Source organism: Macrobrachium rosenbergii, chromosome 34 (genome assembly GCF_040412425.1).
Source record: "Macrobrachium rosenbergii isolate ZJJX-2024 chromosome 34, ASM4041242v1, whole genome shotgun sequence".
NCBI lineage: Eukaryota > Metazoa > Arthropoda > Malacostraca > Decapoda > Palaemonidae > Macrobrachium > Macrobrachium rosenbergii.
The window spans coordinates 7,598,624-7,613,532 of NC_089774.1; the positions used below are offsets into that span (position 1 = coordinate 7,598,624).

Here is a 14,909-nt window from a genome sequence, read left to right on the forward strand (position 1 = left end):
ATTGCGCCAATAGTTACTGGGAAGGATAGGACTCATAGTAATTGTTGTTGTGGTGGTATTGCTGCCATTTGTTACTGGAAGGATAGGACTGCCGGTAATTGTTGTTGTGGTGGTATTGGTGCCATTTGTTACTGGAAGGATAGGACTACCGGTAATTGGTGTTGTGGTGGTATTGGTGCTATTTGTTACTGGAAGGATAGGACTACCGGTAATTGTTGTTGTGGTGGTATTGGTGCCATTTGTTACTGGAAGGATAGGACTACCGGTAATTGTTGTTGGGGTGGTATTGGTGCCATTTGTTACTGGAAGGATAGGACTACCGGTAATTGTTGTTGTGGTGGTATTGGTGTCATTTGTTACTGGAAGGATAGGACTACCGGTAATTGTTGTTGTGGTGGTATTGCGCCATTGTTACTGGGAAGGATAGGGACTACCGGTAATTGGTGTTGTGGTGGCATTATTATTGTTATCAGCCGATAGGACTACCGGCACTGTTGTTGGGGTGGTATTGGTGCCATTTGTTACTGGAAGGATAGGACTACTGCAATGTTGTTGTGGTGGTATTGGTGCCATTTGTTACTGGAAGGATAGGACTACCGGTAATTGTTGTTGGGGTGGTATTGGTGCCATTTGTTACTGGAAGGATAGGACTACCGGTAATTGTTGTTGTGGTGGTATTGGTGCCATTTGTTACTGGAAGGATAGGACTACCGGTAATTGTTGTTGGGGTGGTATTGGTGCCATTTGTTACTGGTACGATAGGACTACCGGTAATTGTTGTTGTGGTGGTATTGCGCCATTATTACTGGAAGGATAGGACTACCGGTAATTGTTGTTGGGGTGGGTGTTGGTGCCATTGGTTACTGGTAGATAGGACTACCGGCACTGTTGTTGGGGTGGTATTGGTGCCATTTGTTACCGGAAGGATAGGACTACCGGTAATTGCTTGCTGTGGTGGTATTGCGCTTAATGGTTACTGGAAGGATAGGACTACCGGCACTGTTGTTGTGGTGGTATTGCGCCATTTGTTACTGGAAGGATAGGACTACCAAAATTGGTGCTTGTGGTGGTATTGGCGCCATTTGTTACTGGAAGGATAGGACCACCGGTACCGTTGTTGTGGTGGTATTGGTGCCATTTGTTACTGGAAGGATAGGACTACCGGTAATTGGTGTTGTGGTGGTATTGGTGCCATTTGTTACTGGAAGGATAGGACTACCGGTAATTGTTGTTGGGGTGGTATTGGTGCCATTTGTTACTGGAAGGATAGGACTACCGGTAATTGTTGTTGGGGTGTTATTGGTGCCATTTGTTACTGGAAGGATAGGACCTCACGGTAATTGTTGCTGGGGTGGTATTGGTGTCATTTGAGCCACTGGAAGGATAGGACTGACCGGCAATTGCTGTTGGGGTGTTATTGGTGCCATTTGTTACTGGAAGGATAGACTACCGGTGTAATTGTTTGCTGTGGTGGCATTGGTGCCATTTGTTACTGGAAGGATAGGACTACCGGTAATTGCGTTGTGGTGGTATTGGTGCCATTTATTACTGGAAGATAGGACTACCTGCATTTTGTTGTTGGGGTGGTATTGCGCTTACTTGTTACTGGAAGGATAGGACTACCGGCACTGGTGCTGTGGTGGTATTGGTGCCATTTGCCACTGGAAGGATAGGACTACCGGTAATTGTTGTTGTGGTGGCATTGCGCCATTTGTTACCGGAAGCGATAGACCACCGGCACTGGTGTTGTGGTGGTATTGTTACTGGTTACTGGAAACAGACAGGGACTACCGGCAATTGCGTTGTAGTGGTATTGGTGCCATTTGTTATTGGATAGGACTACCGGTAATTGCTGTTGGGGTGGTATTGGTGTCATTTGTTACTGGAAGGATAGGACTACCGGCACTGGTGTTGTGGTGGTATTGGTGTCATTTTGTTGGAAGGATAGGACTACTGGTAATTGATGTTGTGGTATTGGTGCCATTTATTGGAAGGATAGGACTACCGGTAATTGTTGTTGTGGTATTATGTCATTTGTTACCGGAAGACAGACCACTGCACTGCGTTGCGGTGGCATTGGTGTCATTTGTCACTGAAGGATAGGACTCACCAGAATTGGAGCTGTGGTGGCATTGCTTACTTGTTACCGGAAAGGATAGGACTACCGGTAACTGTTGCTGTGGTGGTATTGGCGCCATTTGTTATCAAATGATAGAACCAACAAATTGTTGCTGGGGCAGTATTGCGCCATTTGTTACTGGGAAGGATAGACCACTGTGGTAATTGTGTCAGGTGGTATTGGCGCCATTTGTTACTGAAGGATAGGACTACCGGTAATTGTTGTTGGGGTGGTATTGTTACTTGTTACTGAAGGATAGGACTACCGGTAATTGTTGGTTGTGGTGGTATTGCGTCATTTGTTACTGAAGGATAGGACTACCGGTAATTGCTGTTGTGGTAGTATTGTTATTTGTTACTGGAAGGATAGGACTAACGGTACTGTTGTTGGGGTGGTATTGTTACTTGTTACTGGAAGGATAGGAGTACCGGTAATTGTTGTTGTGGTGGTATTGGTGCCATTGGTTACTGGAAGGATAGGACTACCGGTAATTGTTGTTGGGGTGGTATTGGTGCCATTGGTTACTGGAAGGATAGGACTACCGGTAATTGGTGTTGTGGTGGTATTGGTGCCATTTGTTACTGGAAGGATAGGACTACCGGTAATTGGTGTTGTGGTGGTATTGGTGCCATTTGTTACTGGAAGGATAGGACTCATGGTAATTGTTGTTGTGGTGGTATTGGTGTCATTTGTTACTGGAAGGATAGGACTACCGGTAATTGTTGTTGTGGTGGTATTGGTGCCATTTGTTACTGGAAGGATAGGACTACCGGTAATTGTTGTTGGGGTGGTATTGGTGCCATTTGTTACTGGAAGGATAGGACTAATGGTAATTGTTGTTGTGGTGGTATTGGTGTCATTTGTTACTGGAAGGATAGGACTACCGGTAATTGGTGTTGTGGTGGTATTGGTGCCATTTGTTACTGGAAGGATAGGACTACCGGAAATTGTTGTTGTGGTGGTATTGGTGTCATTTGTTACTGGAAGGATAGGACTACCGGTACTGGTGCTGTGGTGGTATTGGTGTCATTTGTTACCGGGAAGCGACAGGACTATCGGTAATTGTTGCTGGGGTGGTATTAAGTTTATCGTTACTGGGATAGACCACCGGTAATTGTTGCTGTGGTGGTATTGGTGTCATTTGTCACTGGCTGAGTTAGGACTCACTGCGGAATTCTGTTTGCTGTGGTGGTATTGCGCTAGTTTGTTACTGGAAGGATAGGACTACCGTAATTGTTGCTGGGGTGGTATTGGTGCCATTTGTTACTGGAAGGATAGGACTACCGGTAATTGTTGTTGCAGTGGCATTATGCTATTTCTGTTACTGGAAGGATAGGACTACCGGTAATTGAAGTGTGGTGGTATTGCGCCATTTGTTACTGGAAGGATAGGATTACCGGTACTGGCGTTGTGGTGGCATTGGTGTCATTTTGTTACCGGTGCAGGATAGGACCAACGGTACTGTTGTTGTGGTGGTATTGGTGCCATTTGTTACTGGAAGGATATGACTACCGGTAATTATTGTTGTGGTGGTATTGGTGCCATTTGTTACTGGAAGGATAGGACCTGCATCAATTGCCATTGGGGTTGTGTTGGTGTCATTTATTACCGGAAGGATAGGACTACCGGTAATTGGTGCTGTGGTAGCACAGCCATTTGTTACTGGAAGGATAGGACTACCGGTAATTGGTGCTGTGGTGGTATTATTGGTGTCATTTGTTACTGGAAGGATAGGACTACCGGTAATTGCTGTTGTGGTGGCATTGGTGCCATTTGTCACTGGTACGATATGACCAACGGTAATTATTGTTGTGGTGGCATTGGTGCCATTTGTTACTGGAAGGATAGGCCCTGCATCAATTGCCATTGGGGTTGTGTTGGTGTCATTTATTACCGGAAGGATAGGACTACCGGTAATTGGTGTTGTGGTGGTATTGGTGCCATTTGTTACTGGAAGGATAGGACTACCGGTAATTGGTGTTGTGGTGGTATTGGTGCCATTTGTTACTGGAAGGATAGGACTACCGGCAATTGTTGTTGTGGAGGTATTGCGCCATTTGTTACTGGAAAGGATAGACTCACGGTAATTGTTGCTGGGGTGGTATTATTGGTGTCACGGTTACCGAATGACAGGACCACCGGTAATTGGTGTTGTGGTGGTATTGGTGCCATTTGTTACTGGAAGGATAGGACTCACGGTAATTGTTGTTGGGGTGGTATTGGTGTCATTTGTTACTGGAAGGATAGGACTACCGGTAATTGTTGTTGTGGTGGTATTGGTGCCATTTGTTACTGGAAGGATATGACTACCGGTAATTATTGTTGTGGTGGCATTGGTGCCATTTGTTACTGGAAGGATAGGCCCTGCATCAATTGCCATTGGGGTTGTGTTGGTGTCATTTATTATCACAGATAGACCAATGGTACTGTTGTTGTGGTGCGTTAACTGTTGATGGGGATGTGTTGGTGCCATTTGTTACTGGAAGGATAGGACCTGCGTTAATTGTTGATGGGGTTGTGATTGTGCCATTTGGTACTGGAAGGATAGGACCTGCATTAATCGTTGTTGGGGTTCTGTTGGTGCCATTAGTTACTGGAAGGATAGGACCTGCATTATTTGTTGTTGGGGTTGTGTTGGTGCCATTTGTTACTGGAAGGATGTGACCTGCATCAATTGTTGTTGGGGTTGTGTTGGTGCCATTTGTTACTGGAAGGATAGGACCTGCATTAATTGTTGTTGGGGTGGAATTGGTGCCATTTGGAACTAGGAGGATGGGACCTGCATTAATTGTTGCTGGGGTTGTGTTAGTGACATTTGTTATTGGAAGGATAGGACCTGCATTAATTGCTGCTGGGGTTGTGTTGGTGCCATTTATTACTGGAAGGATAGGAGTTGCGGTAATTGTTGTTGGGGTGGTATTGGTGCCATTTGTTACTGGAAGGATTGGACCTATGGTAATTGTTGTTGTGGTGGTATGGTGACATTTGTTACTGGAAGGATGGGACCTGCAACTTTATTGTTGTTGTGTTTTTTTACCTGTTGATAGACCACTGGTAATTGTTGTTGGGGTGTTATTGGTGCCATTTGGTACTGGATGGATAGGACCTGCATTAATCGTTGTTGGGGTTGTGTTGGTGCCATTAGTTACTGGAAGGATAGGACCTGCATTATTTGTTGTTGGGGTTGTGTTGGTGCCATTTGTTACTGGAAGGATGTGACTACCGGTAACTGTTGTTGGGGTTGTGTTGGTGCCATTTGTTACTGGAAGGATAGGACCTGCATTAATTGTTGTTGGGGTGGAATTGGTGCCATTTGGAACTAGGAGGATGGGACCTGCATTAATTGTTGCTGGGGTTGTGTTAGTGCCATTTGTTATTGGAAGGATAGGACCTGCATTAATTGCTGTTGGGGTTGTGTTGGTGCCATTTGTTACTGGAAGGATAGGAGTTGCGGTAATTGTTGTTGGGGAGGTATTGGTGCCATTTGTTACTGGAAGGATTGGACTTATGGTAATTGTTGTTAGGGTGGTATTGGTGCCATTTTCTACTGGAAGGATGGGACTACTGGTAATTGTTGTTGGGGTGGTATTGGTGTCATTTGTTACTGGAAGGATAGGACTACCTGTATTTGTTGTTGTTGTATTGGTGCCATTTGTTACTGAAGGATAGGACCTTTTGTTGTTGGGGTGGTATTGGTTACTGGAAGGATATGACTACCTGTATTTGTTGTTGGGGTGGCATTGGTGCCATTTGTTACTGGAAGGATATCACCTGCAGTAATTGTTGTTGTGTTGTGTTGGTGCCATTTGTTACTGGAAGGATAGGACTACCGGTAATTGTTGTTGGGGTGGTATTGGTGCCATTTGTTACTAGAATGATAGGACCTGCGTTAATTGTTGTTGGGATTGTGTTGGTGCCATTTGTTACTGGAAGGACAGGGCCTGCATTAATTGTTGTTGGGGATGTGTTGGTGCTATTTGTTACTTGAAAGATAGGACTTGTAATAATTGTTGTTGGGGTGGTATTGGTGCCAATTGTTACTGGAAGGATAGGACTTGCGGTAATTGCTGTTGGGGTTGTGTTGGTGCCATTTGTTACTGGAAGGATAGGACCTGCGTTAACTGTTGTTTGGGTGGTATTGGTGCCAATTGTTACTGGAAGGATAAGACTTGCGGTAATTGGTGTTCGCGTTGTGTTGGTGCCAGTTATTACTGGAAGGTTAGGAACTTGCAATTGTTATTTGGGTTGTGTTGGTGCTATTTGCTATTGGAAGGATAGGACCTGCGTTAGTTGTTGTTGAGGTTGTTTTGGTGTCATTTGTTACTGGAAGGATAGGACCTGTGGTAATTGTTGTTGGGGTTGTGTTGGTGCCATTTGTTAATGGAATAATAGGATATGCATTAATTGTTATTGGGGTTGTGATGGTGTCATTTGTTACTGAAAGGATAGGACCTGTGTCATTTGTTATTTGGGTTGAGTTGTTGCCATTTGTTAATGGAAGGATAGGAGCTGCAGTAATTGTTGTTGGGGTTGTGTTGGTGCCATTTGTTACTGGAAGGACAGTACCTGCGCCAGTTGTTGTTGGGGTTGTGACTGTGACATTTGTTACCGGAAGGAGAGGACCTGCATTAATTGTTCTTAGGGTTGTGTTGGTGTCAACTGTTACTGAAAGGATTGGACCTGCGTCAATCGTTGTTGGGGTTGTGTTGGTGCCATTTGTTCCTGGAAAAATAGGACCTGCGTCAATTGATTTTGGGGTTGTGTTTGTATCATTTGTTAATGGAAGGATAGGACCTGCGTTAATTGTTGTTGGGGTTGGGATTGTGACATTTGTTACTGGAAGGAGAGGAGCTGCGTTAACTGTTGATGGGGTTGTGGTTGTGACACTTGTTACTGGAAGGATAGGACCTGTATTAATTGTTGTTGGGGTTATGAATGTGACATTTGTTACTGGAAGGAGAGTAGCTGCGTTAATTGTTGTTGGGGATGTGTTGTGCCATTTATTACTGGAAGGATAGGACCTGCGTTAACTGTTGATGGGATTGTGATTGTGCTGTTTGTTACTGGAAGGATAGGACTTGCTTTAAGTGTTGATGGGGTTGTGTTTGTGCCATTTGTTACTGGAAGGATAGGAACTGCGTTAATTGTTGCAGGGGTTTTGATGGTGCCATTTGTTACTGGAAGGATAGGAACTGCGTTAATTGTTGTTGGGGTTGTGATGGTGCCATTTGTTACTGGAAGGATAGGACCTGCATCAATTGTTGTTGTGGTTGTGTTGGTGCCTTTTGTTATTGGAAGGATAGGACCTGCGTTAATTGTTGTTGGGGTTGTGTTGGTGCCATTTGTTACTGGAAGGATGGGACCTGCGCTTATTGTTTTTGGGGTTGTGTTGGTGCCATTTGTTACTGGAAGGATAGGACCTGCGCTTATTGTTTTTGGGGTTGTGTTGGTGCCATTTGTTACTGGAAGGATAGGACCTGCGCTTATTGTTTTTGGGGTTGTGTTGGTGCCATTTGTTACTGGAAGGATAGGACCTGCGCTTATTGTTTTTGGGGTTGTATTGGTGCCATTTGTTACTGGAAGGATAGGACCTGCGCTTATTGTTTTTGGGGTTGTGTTGGTGCCATTTGTTACTGGAAGGATAGGACCTGCGCTTATTGTTTTTGGGGTTAGCCCTGTGTTTCCTGATGCTCGAGTTGGGCTCGAGGAGGGGGTTTCTGGAATTTTTTGCTCTGAGTTTGCAGTTACTTGAGCTGTATTTGTAGCGGGGGTTCCTGGAACGTATGGCCTTGTGTTTGCTGTTGCTTGAGTCGGGCTTGTGGCGGGGGCTCCTGGAAGGTTTGGTCCTGTGTTAACACTTGCTTGAGTAAGGATCATGGTGGGTGTTCCAGGAATTTTTGGTCCTGCGTTTACTGTTGCTTGAGTCCGGCTCAAGGTAGGGGTTCCTGGAAGCTTTGGCTCTGTGTGTACTGTTGCTTGAGTCGGGCTTGAGGCATGGGTTCCTGGAAGGTTTGGCCCTTTATTTACTGCTGCTTGAGTCGGGCTAGAGGTGTGGGTTCCTGGAAGGTTTGGCCCTGTGTTAACATTTGCTTGAGTAAGGATCATGGTGGGCGTTCCAGGAATTACTGACCCTATGTTTACTGTTCCTTGAGTCGGGCTTGAGGTATGGGTTCCTGGAAGGTTTGGCCCTGTGTTTACTGTTTCTTGAGTCGGGCTCGAGGTAAGGGTTCCTGGAAGGTTCGGCTCTGTGTTTACTGTTCTTTGAGCTGTGATTGTTGCGGGTGTTCCAGGAATGTTTGGCCCTGAGTTTACTGTCTCTTGACTTGTGTTTGTAGCTGGGGTTCCTGGAAGGCTTGACTCTGTGTTTACCATTGCCTGAGTCGGGCTTGTGGCCGGGGTTCCTGGAGATTTAGACCCTGTGTTTACTGTTGCTTGAGTTGGGATCGAGGCCGTGGTTCCTGGAAGGGTTGGCCCTGTGTTTTTTGTCGATCGAGTTGGGCTCTTGGCAGGAGTTCGTGGAGGGTTTGTTGCTATGAGGGTTGGAGGAAGCCACCCTGTTGACGGGGCCAGAGTGTTGGCAAGGGGAGTCAGCGGGGTATGAACTGAGCCTGCTCCTGGTGTGGTCTGAATGGGAGATGAAGGCCCTGGCAGTGTCGGTGGTGGGCCTCCTGCAGGCAGGGTGTGGGTTGTGGCTGCAGGGCCTGGTGGAGTCGGGGCTGGAGCTCTAGCTGGTGTGGGCTGAGTGGGAGCTGAGGACCCTTGTAGGACTGGAGCTGTAAAATTGACTGGAAGTTAAAATAAGCCTTATTAGAGTACATGAAAAAACAGGGAAACATTCTACATGGAAACCTTTGACATAATGCATTCCTATAAGACAATTTCTCAAACTATGCTTCATTGGTGTCAAACATAAACGTGATCATTATCAATCATGTTCCGAAAGCCCTGTTTTGAAGAACGTGGCCTCCGGGTATCACGAGTTCTGAGGGGCTCGCCTTTGCCACGTTTGCTTCAAAAAATGCAGAACAGAAGACATCCACTTTGAATTACGCATTTCTTCGTCATTCGCAACCGAACGATCTTCGTTTTCGCGATTCAGAGGATCAGGAAGAGAACTGAATGGTTTAACCGACGCGGAAAGCAATGCCCATCACCATAAGCATAAGCACGACAAGCTTTATGTGACTTATAGTTATAAAACTATTGGCTACGAAAATCTTACCTGGAAGTAGGAGTTACGTTGATTACCTCTGATCATGTTTTTGTTTACTTTCTGTGTGAAATCACTGGTTCTGACATGTAATATTGTGGGTGTGAGTGAGTGTTCTAAGAGTGTATCTGTTCAAAAAAGTCTGAGCAGGTGTCTTTAACAGGTGTAAGTTCCTTTTCAGGTGAGATCTTACGAACATGACGTAGGATGAAACTCGCAGGCTTCTGAAGATCTTGATATTCTCTCTGAAAGAAGAAAAATAAAATAGATGTTGAACAGGAATTACTCGGATGGCATTGAATTACTCAAAGTGAATAGCATGTGTAAATGAAATTTTATAAACTAACTTGTATCTTTTTTTTTTGGTGGTGTATAAAAGGACTTAAGGACTCAAATAAAGGACCTGGACAGAATGGACTTTATGGCTTTGGTATTTTGGTTATCTAAGTCCCACAGCGAGGTCGACTATTGGAACCTGCCGTTTCGACTGAATTTCAACAAACTGTCGTCAGGGCTAACTGCTCTTCCTAATAATATTTTTGATATTTATTCCAAATTGAATTAGTTTGTTACCAACTTTGATCACTTATAAAACATAACACCAGAATTGTACACAAAAACTTGGACAATGTGTGGAAACAAAAGTTCCAAGGATTCAGTTATGTCAATTGCAGCACTATGATGGCCACCTCAACTGGTTCAGTAACCAACAGAAGTCTATTATCTGAAATGAAGGTAATTTACTGAAAGAGGTTAAACAATAGATTTGTTACGTTTGAATAATATGTAAATACACCTTTTGAAATAAAGAACGATGTTCAAAAGATAACGACATGTAAAGGAAGAAAAAGGATTCTGTACTAATACAGTTTCAAATTCGTTTTGTCCACTCACTATTCGCAGGATTGTGAAACCTAGTGGTTAGTAGGGGCCGAGCAGCTGAAGACTGCGGGCAATCTCGAGAATATCGAGAGCGATGACCAAATTAATACCCGCAGAAAGGGAAAAAATTAATTACCACCGACATAAGATCAAGTTGGCAGTAAGAGTAAAGGGGTATTTACCACAACTCTATATTCCCTTACAGGGTCACAGGGGAAATTATCTGACCTCTTTGCGTATAATCCTTGTAATTAAATACTTATTTATCAGTCTTGGAAAGTAAATATAAATATTTCTTAACAATTAATGAACAGAAGCAGTACCATTGAATATAAATGGCAAAGATGTCTGATCTACATTATATATTAGGTATATTTGGCTTCTGAAGGTGTTTGTTTGTTCGTCTGTGTGTTACTGACTTTTATGCCTCCTGGGGGAATCAGTAGCAGTGAAATATGGACAGCAGGTTCATTCTGCCTTCAAAGTAAAGCTCAACCGGATTGTTGTTGTTGTTCCTCCTCCTCCTCCTCCTCCTCCTCCCTCCTCCCCTCCTCCTCCTCCTCCTCCTCCTCCTCCTCCTCCTCCTCCCCCCCTCCTCCCCCTCCTCCTCCTCCCCTCCTCCTCCTCATCCAGAAGGTGAACCCTCTTCATATGGAACAAGCCCACCAAAGGGCCACTGACTTGAAAAAAAAGAAGCTTCCAAAGAATATTAATTTAAAAAATAAAAATGTATTAAAATACAAGGAGGATTAGGGCAGTAACGCACTGCACTTCCGCTAGAACTTCTGAAGAAGTTCCAACTGCACGACGTCCTCTGGGAGGCTATTCCGCAGCCCAAGGTTGTGAGGAATAAAGGACCTCCGGAACTCTGGAGAAGTTCGACAGCGAGGCACATTTATCCCATACCGGTGCTGCTGCTCAGCGAGTCTGGTTGCTCTCGGCAAGTAAAGGGGGTCAGGGATCAATTGTGTATGTGGAAGATCTCTGTTGAAACAACTTATGAAATAGTGACGAACAAGAGACCAGCCGTCGATGGTCCAAGTCATAATTGCTACTATTGGGAAACAGAAACCTACCACAACGAACCACTCTATTTAAAAGAGATTAATCTCTGGCTGAAGCAGACATCCACACCGGAGAACAGCATTCTATCATGTCTACAAAGATAAGAGTGGGTGCTAAACATGGAATGAAATGATACAAAAAAAATTATTTCTTGTAGCATTTCCTTCCATGTTTGGTACCCACGCTTTTATTTTTGCAGACACGATTAATTGTAAGAAAATCCTGGTGTCTCAAAAATTATTTTTTACATTTAGTGCATTTTAATAAGAGCGTGTTCAAAATAATTTGGTTTAATTTTTTTATTTTATACGTTTTGGTTTTGACAGAAATTGTACCCAGTTTACGATTTTAGCTATCGAAATTGAACGTGATGTCCCGTCGAGCCAAAGAATGTTTGAAAATTCCGTAGAGTTATTAACTTATTCTACCGAGTCAAACAAGGTATAAAAAATCCTAAGAGTTATTCACTTCACACAAATCCTGAGATACTGGGAGAGGTCACTGTAGGGTCACTAGAGGTCACTGCTGATCTATTGACCATGTAAGGTTGCATTGTCACCGGGACTGAGTGACCATGCAAAATTTCAAGTCCATCGGATGGAGGGAACAGGTCGAAAATTGAATTATAAGATTTGACCCAAACAGACAAACACAGATGTCAAGTTAGATAAAAGCATGTAACAATAAAAATGGTGTAATTTTCATTTGAATGATTTCGTGTCCATGCATTGAATTTGGTCTGTCATGGTAGTCTTGTCTACCTGTACCATCAAACCACGACGTGTCATTTGTCCTAAATTTGATGGTCTTTCTGGGGACATATCTTATTAAAATAGCCATCAGCATTTCATTTAACCTCTTGGAATCAGGAACTAATATTAAGCGCCTGACAAGCTTCAATAATGTGATCCCGACTGGCTCTGAATTCAAACCAAACCTTTTCCCAATAGTGGAATTAGGAATATACTGATTGACGGATATGTCCACCTCAATGGCGCAGTAATCATTAGTGCCTATATATATTCACAGACCTTGGACTTCACAATATGAGGTCTAATCCATTACCAGAAATGTGCGTGGGTTCCTCAATTAGCTGGACAAAACCGGACGCTGCATAGAGATCAGCCATGTTGATCTGTGGAGTTTGAATTTAGCCACTCGCTGTGCTTTGCATTAAGTTCTATACAAATAACGAATGAAGCTTTTATATATATATATATATATATATATATATATATATATATATATATACAGGCCAAACTGGAAAAGAATTGTCTACTAGATTAAACCAACAAATGTTCGGTCAGAACAGGACAGACTTCTAGCGCCCTCTTTATTCATCTCAAATCATTTTCACCAAGCTATTGATTGGACAGAGGCAAAAGGAATTGTATTTTGTAACGATCATACTAGTAAGAATATAACAATCTGCTTTTATAAAGACGTATTCCAGACAACTTTTAAATTTGAGCCCTGGTATGTACAAATTAGACAATCTTATTATAGATAAAATAGTGAAGTTTTAACATTATCCTGTAATTCTGTGTACTAATTGTCACTTTCCTTTTTATATATTTCTCATTGTTCGTTCAGTTATTACTTTTCGTTGTTTCTTTTAATGATGCCTTTTTATGTATATTGTTATTACTGTTATTATTGTTATCATTCCTCATTGTGAATCCAGTTGTTTTATAACCCGGCCGACAAGCAGTCAGCTTTTGATAATTCATTTCTGTATATAATGCGGTCATTAGGCAATTCCTTTCCTAGTTTTGACCTGTTCGGGTGTTAAGTAGTTAAGTGATCTGGACGAACACTGCTTCTGTTTGTAATGGCCTAATTGTACGTATTTTAATTTTTTTTTCATTTCGCTTTTGTGAGAGCTCTGTTGCTCAATCGTTTTGTGCTCTGCATTACTCTGTGCCCCGAAAATGTGTTAAAATACACGAAAGTGCTTGGTACTCTGCCGTTTCATTTTGAACTTTCCAAGTGGCTTCGGCTAATGAACGCAATCACGCCCTTACTTTTGTGATTTCTTAGTATGTATATATATATATATATATATATATATATATATATATATATATATATATATACATATATATATTATTACAAAACAGCATATACATAAACATTGTAGAACTTACTGAACATTTTCAAACAAATAACTTCATGGTAACCACACTCCAAATTGTTCCGATTACACTGTAACGAAGTCTCACACACTGTGAGGCGATAATTGTCCTTTTACAAAGAAGTTCAAACTTCAAATCTAATCTCAGCCGAGCTCGTATCTTAACAGACAGGTCATTCTGTTATTACACTCCATAATTCAATCTTTATTATAAAAATAAATATCTTGCATCACCAAACAAACTTGACAGTTCTTGCACCAACGCCTGAACCTTTTCTACCTCCAACAATTACTGTTTGTTTAAATCTGTAATTGATCTTCAGTTAAGAGTCAAACTTTGTCTGTGATTTGTATATTAAGTATATTTTTGCTTTTTCCTCTTCTCCTAAATACAAACTACGACGTTTTCTAGGTTATTTTGTTTACATTTGCGCTCAAGTTGAAAAGTAATAATAATAATAATAATAATAATAATAATAATAATAATAATAATAATAATAATAATAATAATAATAATTCGTGCGAGGAATGAATTCAATATTTTGATGAATAACTACCCACTTGCAATTAGTTCAGTCTAACCAACCGTTTCTGTCCTGAGCCGTTGGTAACCCTGTTTTCCATCTAACACCAAAAGCAAAAAAAAAAAAAAAAAAACATTAAAATGAAAGCTTACCTGCACGGAAAAATATGATCTGATTCACACTGGGTTTCGAACCACTAGACGAAATTTGGAGTTTATAAATCTCGAGGTCTTGCACCGTCGTGTTTTCAGAAACGATTCTTCACATATCTTTTCACTCAGAGTGTTCTCAGGCAACTGACGAGTGAATGAGTGAGAAGTGAGTGAGTGACCGAGCAGAGAGCGATTTAGAAGAGTGTACTTGTAACAACTGGATAGTGGTCTAACCAGATTGTTGGAATAATTACGTTCCTCGGAAAGCCATTTCAGATCGTTGCTTTCCGCTTCAATTACTCGTACAAAAGCTTTTGCCCTGATTTTGGCTGGAGTTAGGTATGTTTACTGTAGACTGACCTAGAGGTCTAGTTGCTAGGAAACTCCAAATTCGTGGAGCTAAGTAATCAAATAGACATTACGTGGATTCACGAATCAAAACATGACCCCGTTTTCTTTCAGTAGGGGAAACTACTTTAAGACACTGACTCGTGGTTTTAGCTACGTCACTAGATAATCTTATCTTTGTATCGCCACATTCGGCGCCCAAACAATTGGCTTTCATGGCCCACCCCAAAAAGTTGCTTCATAACGCCTTTCTTCTCTTGAAAACTGTCATCTACAGAAGAAATCATCACTTGTACGTTCATAGATGCCATTTATGGAAAAGTATTATCACATATTCCCCATCCACGATTTTTTACATTCCGATTTTACTTGAAAATAATGAAATTACTGACGATCTCACGCTCAGGTATAAGCCCAATTTGCGAGGGTGGATTTAATTATTATTTGAGGATTTCCCGAATCATCTACCGTGTCA

The 14,909-nt window shown here is 42.3% G+C and overlaps 1 protein-coding gene across 1 annotated transcript in view; it reads right to left on the minus strand.

Moving 5' to 3' along the window:
* The window catches only part of LOC136856020 (mucin-2-like), a 33,448-nt gene that overhangs the window by 8,099 nt on the left and 10,440 nt on the right, over window positions 1-14,909 (minus strand). The window contains exons 3-10 of the mRNA XM_067133573.1: window positions 11,013-11,195; window positions 9,417-9,574; window positions 7,141-8,904; window positions 6,686-6,841; window positions 5,157-5,777; window positions 4,538-4,997; window positions 3,517-4,182; window positions 2,531-3,128 (exon numbers count right to left, since the gene is read on the minus strand). Coding sequence (XP_066989674.1) covers window positions 2,531-3,128; window positions 3,517-4,182; window positions 4,538-4,997; window positions 5,157-5,777; window positions 6,686-6,841; window positions 7,141-8,904; window positions 9,417-9,574; window positions 11,013-11,195 — 4,606 coding nt within the window. The remainder of the gene's footprint in view (window positions 1-2,530; window positions 3,129-3,516; window positions 4,183-4,537; window positions 4,998-5,156; window positions 5,778-6,685; window positions 6,842-7,140; window positions 8,905-9,416; window positions 9,575-11,012; window positions 11,196-14,909) is intronic.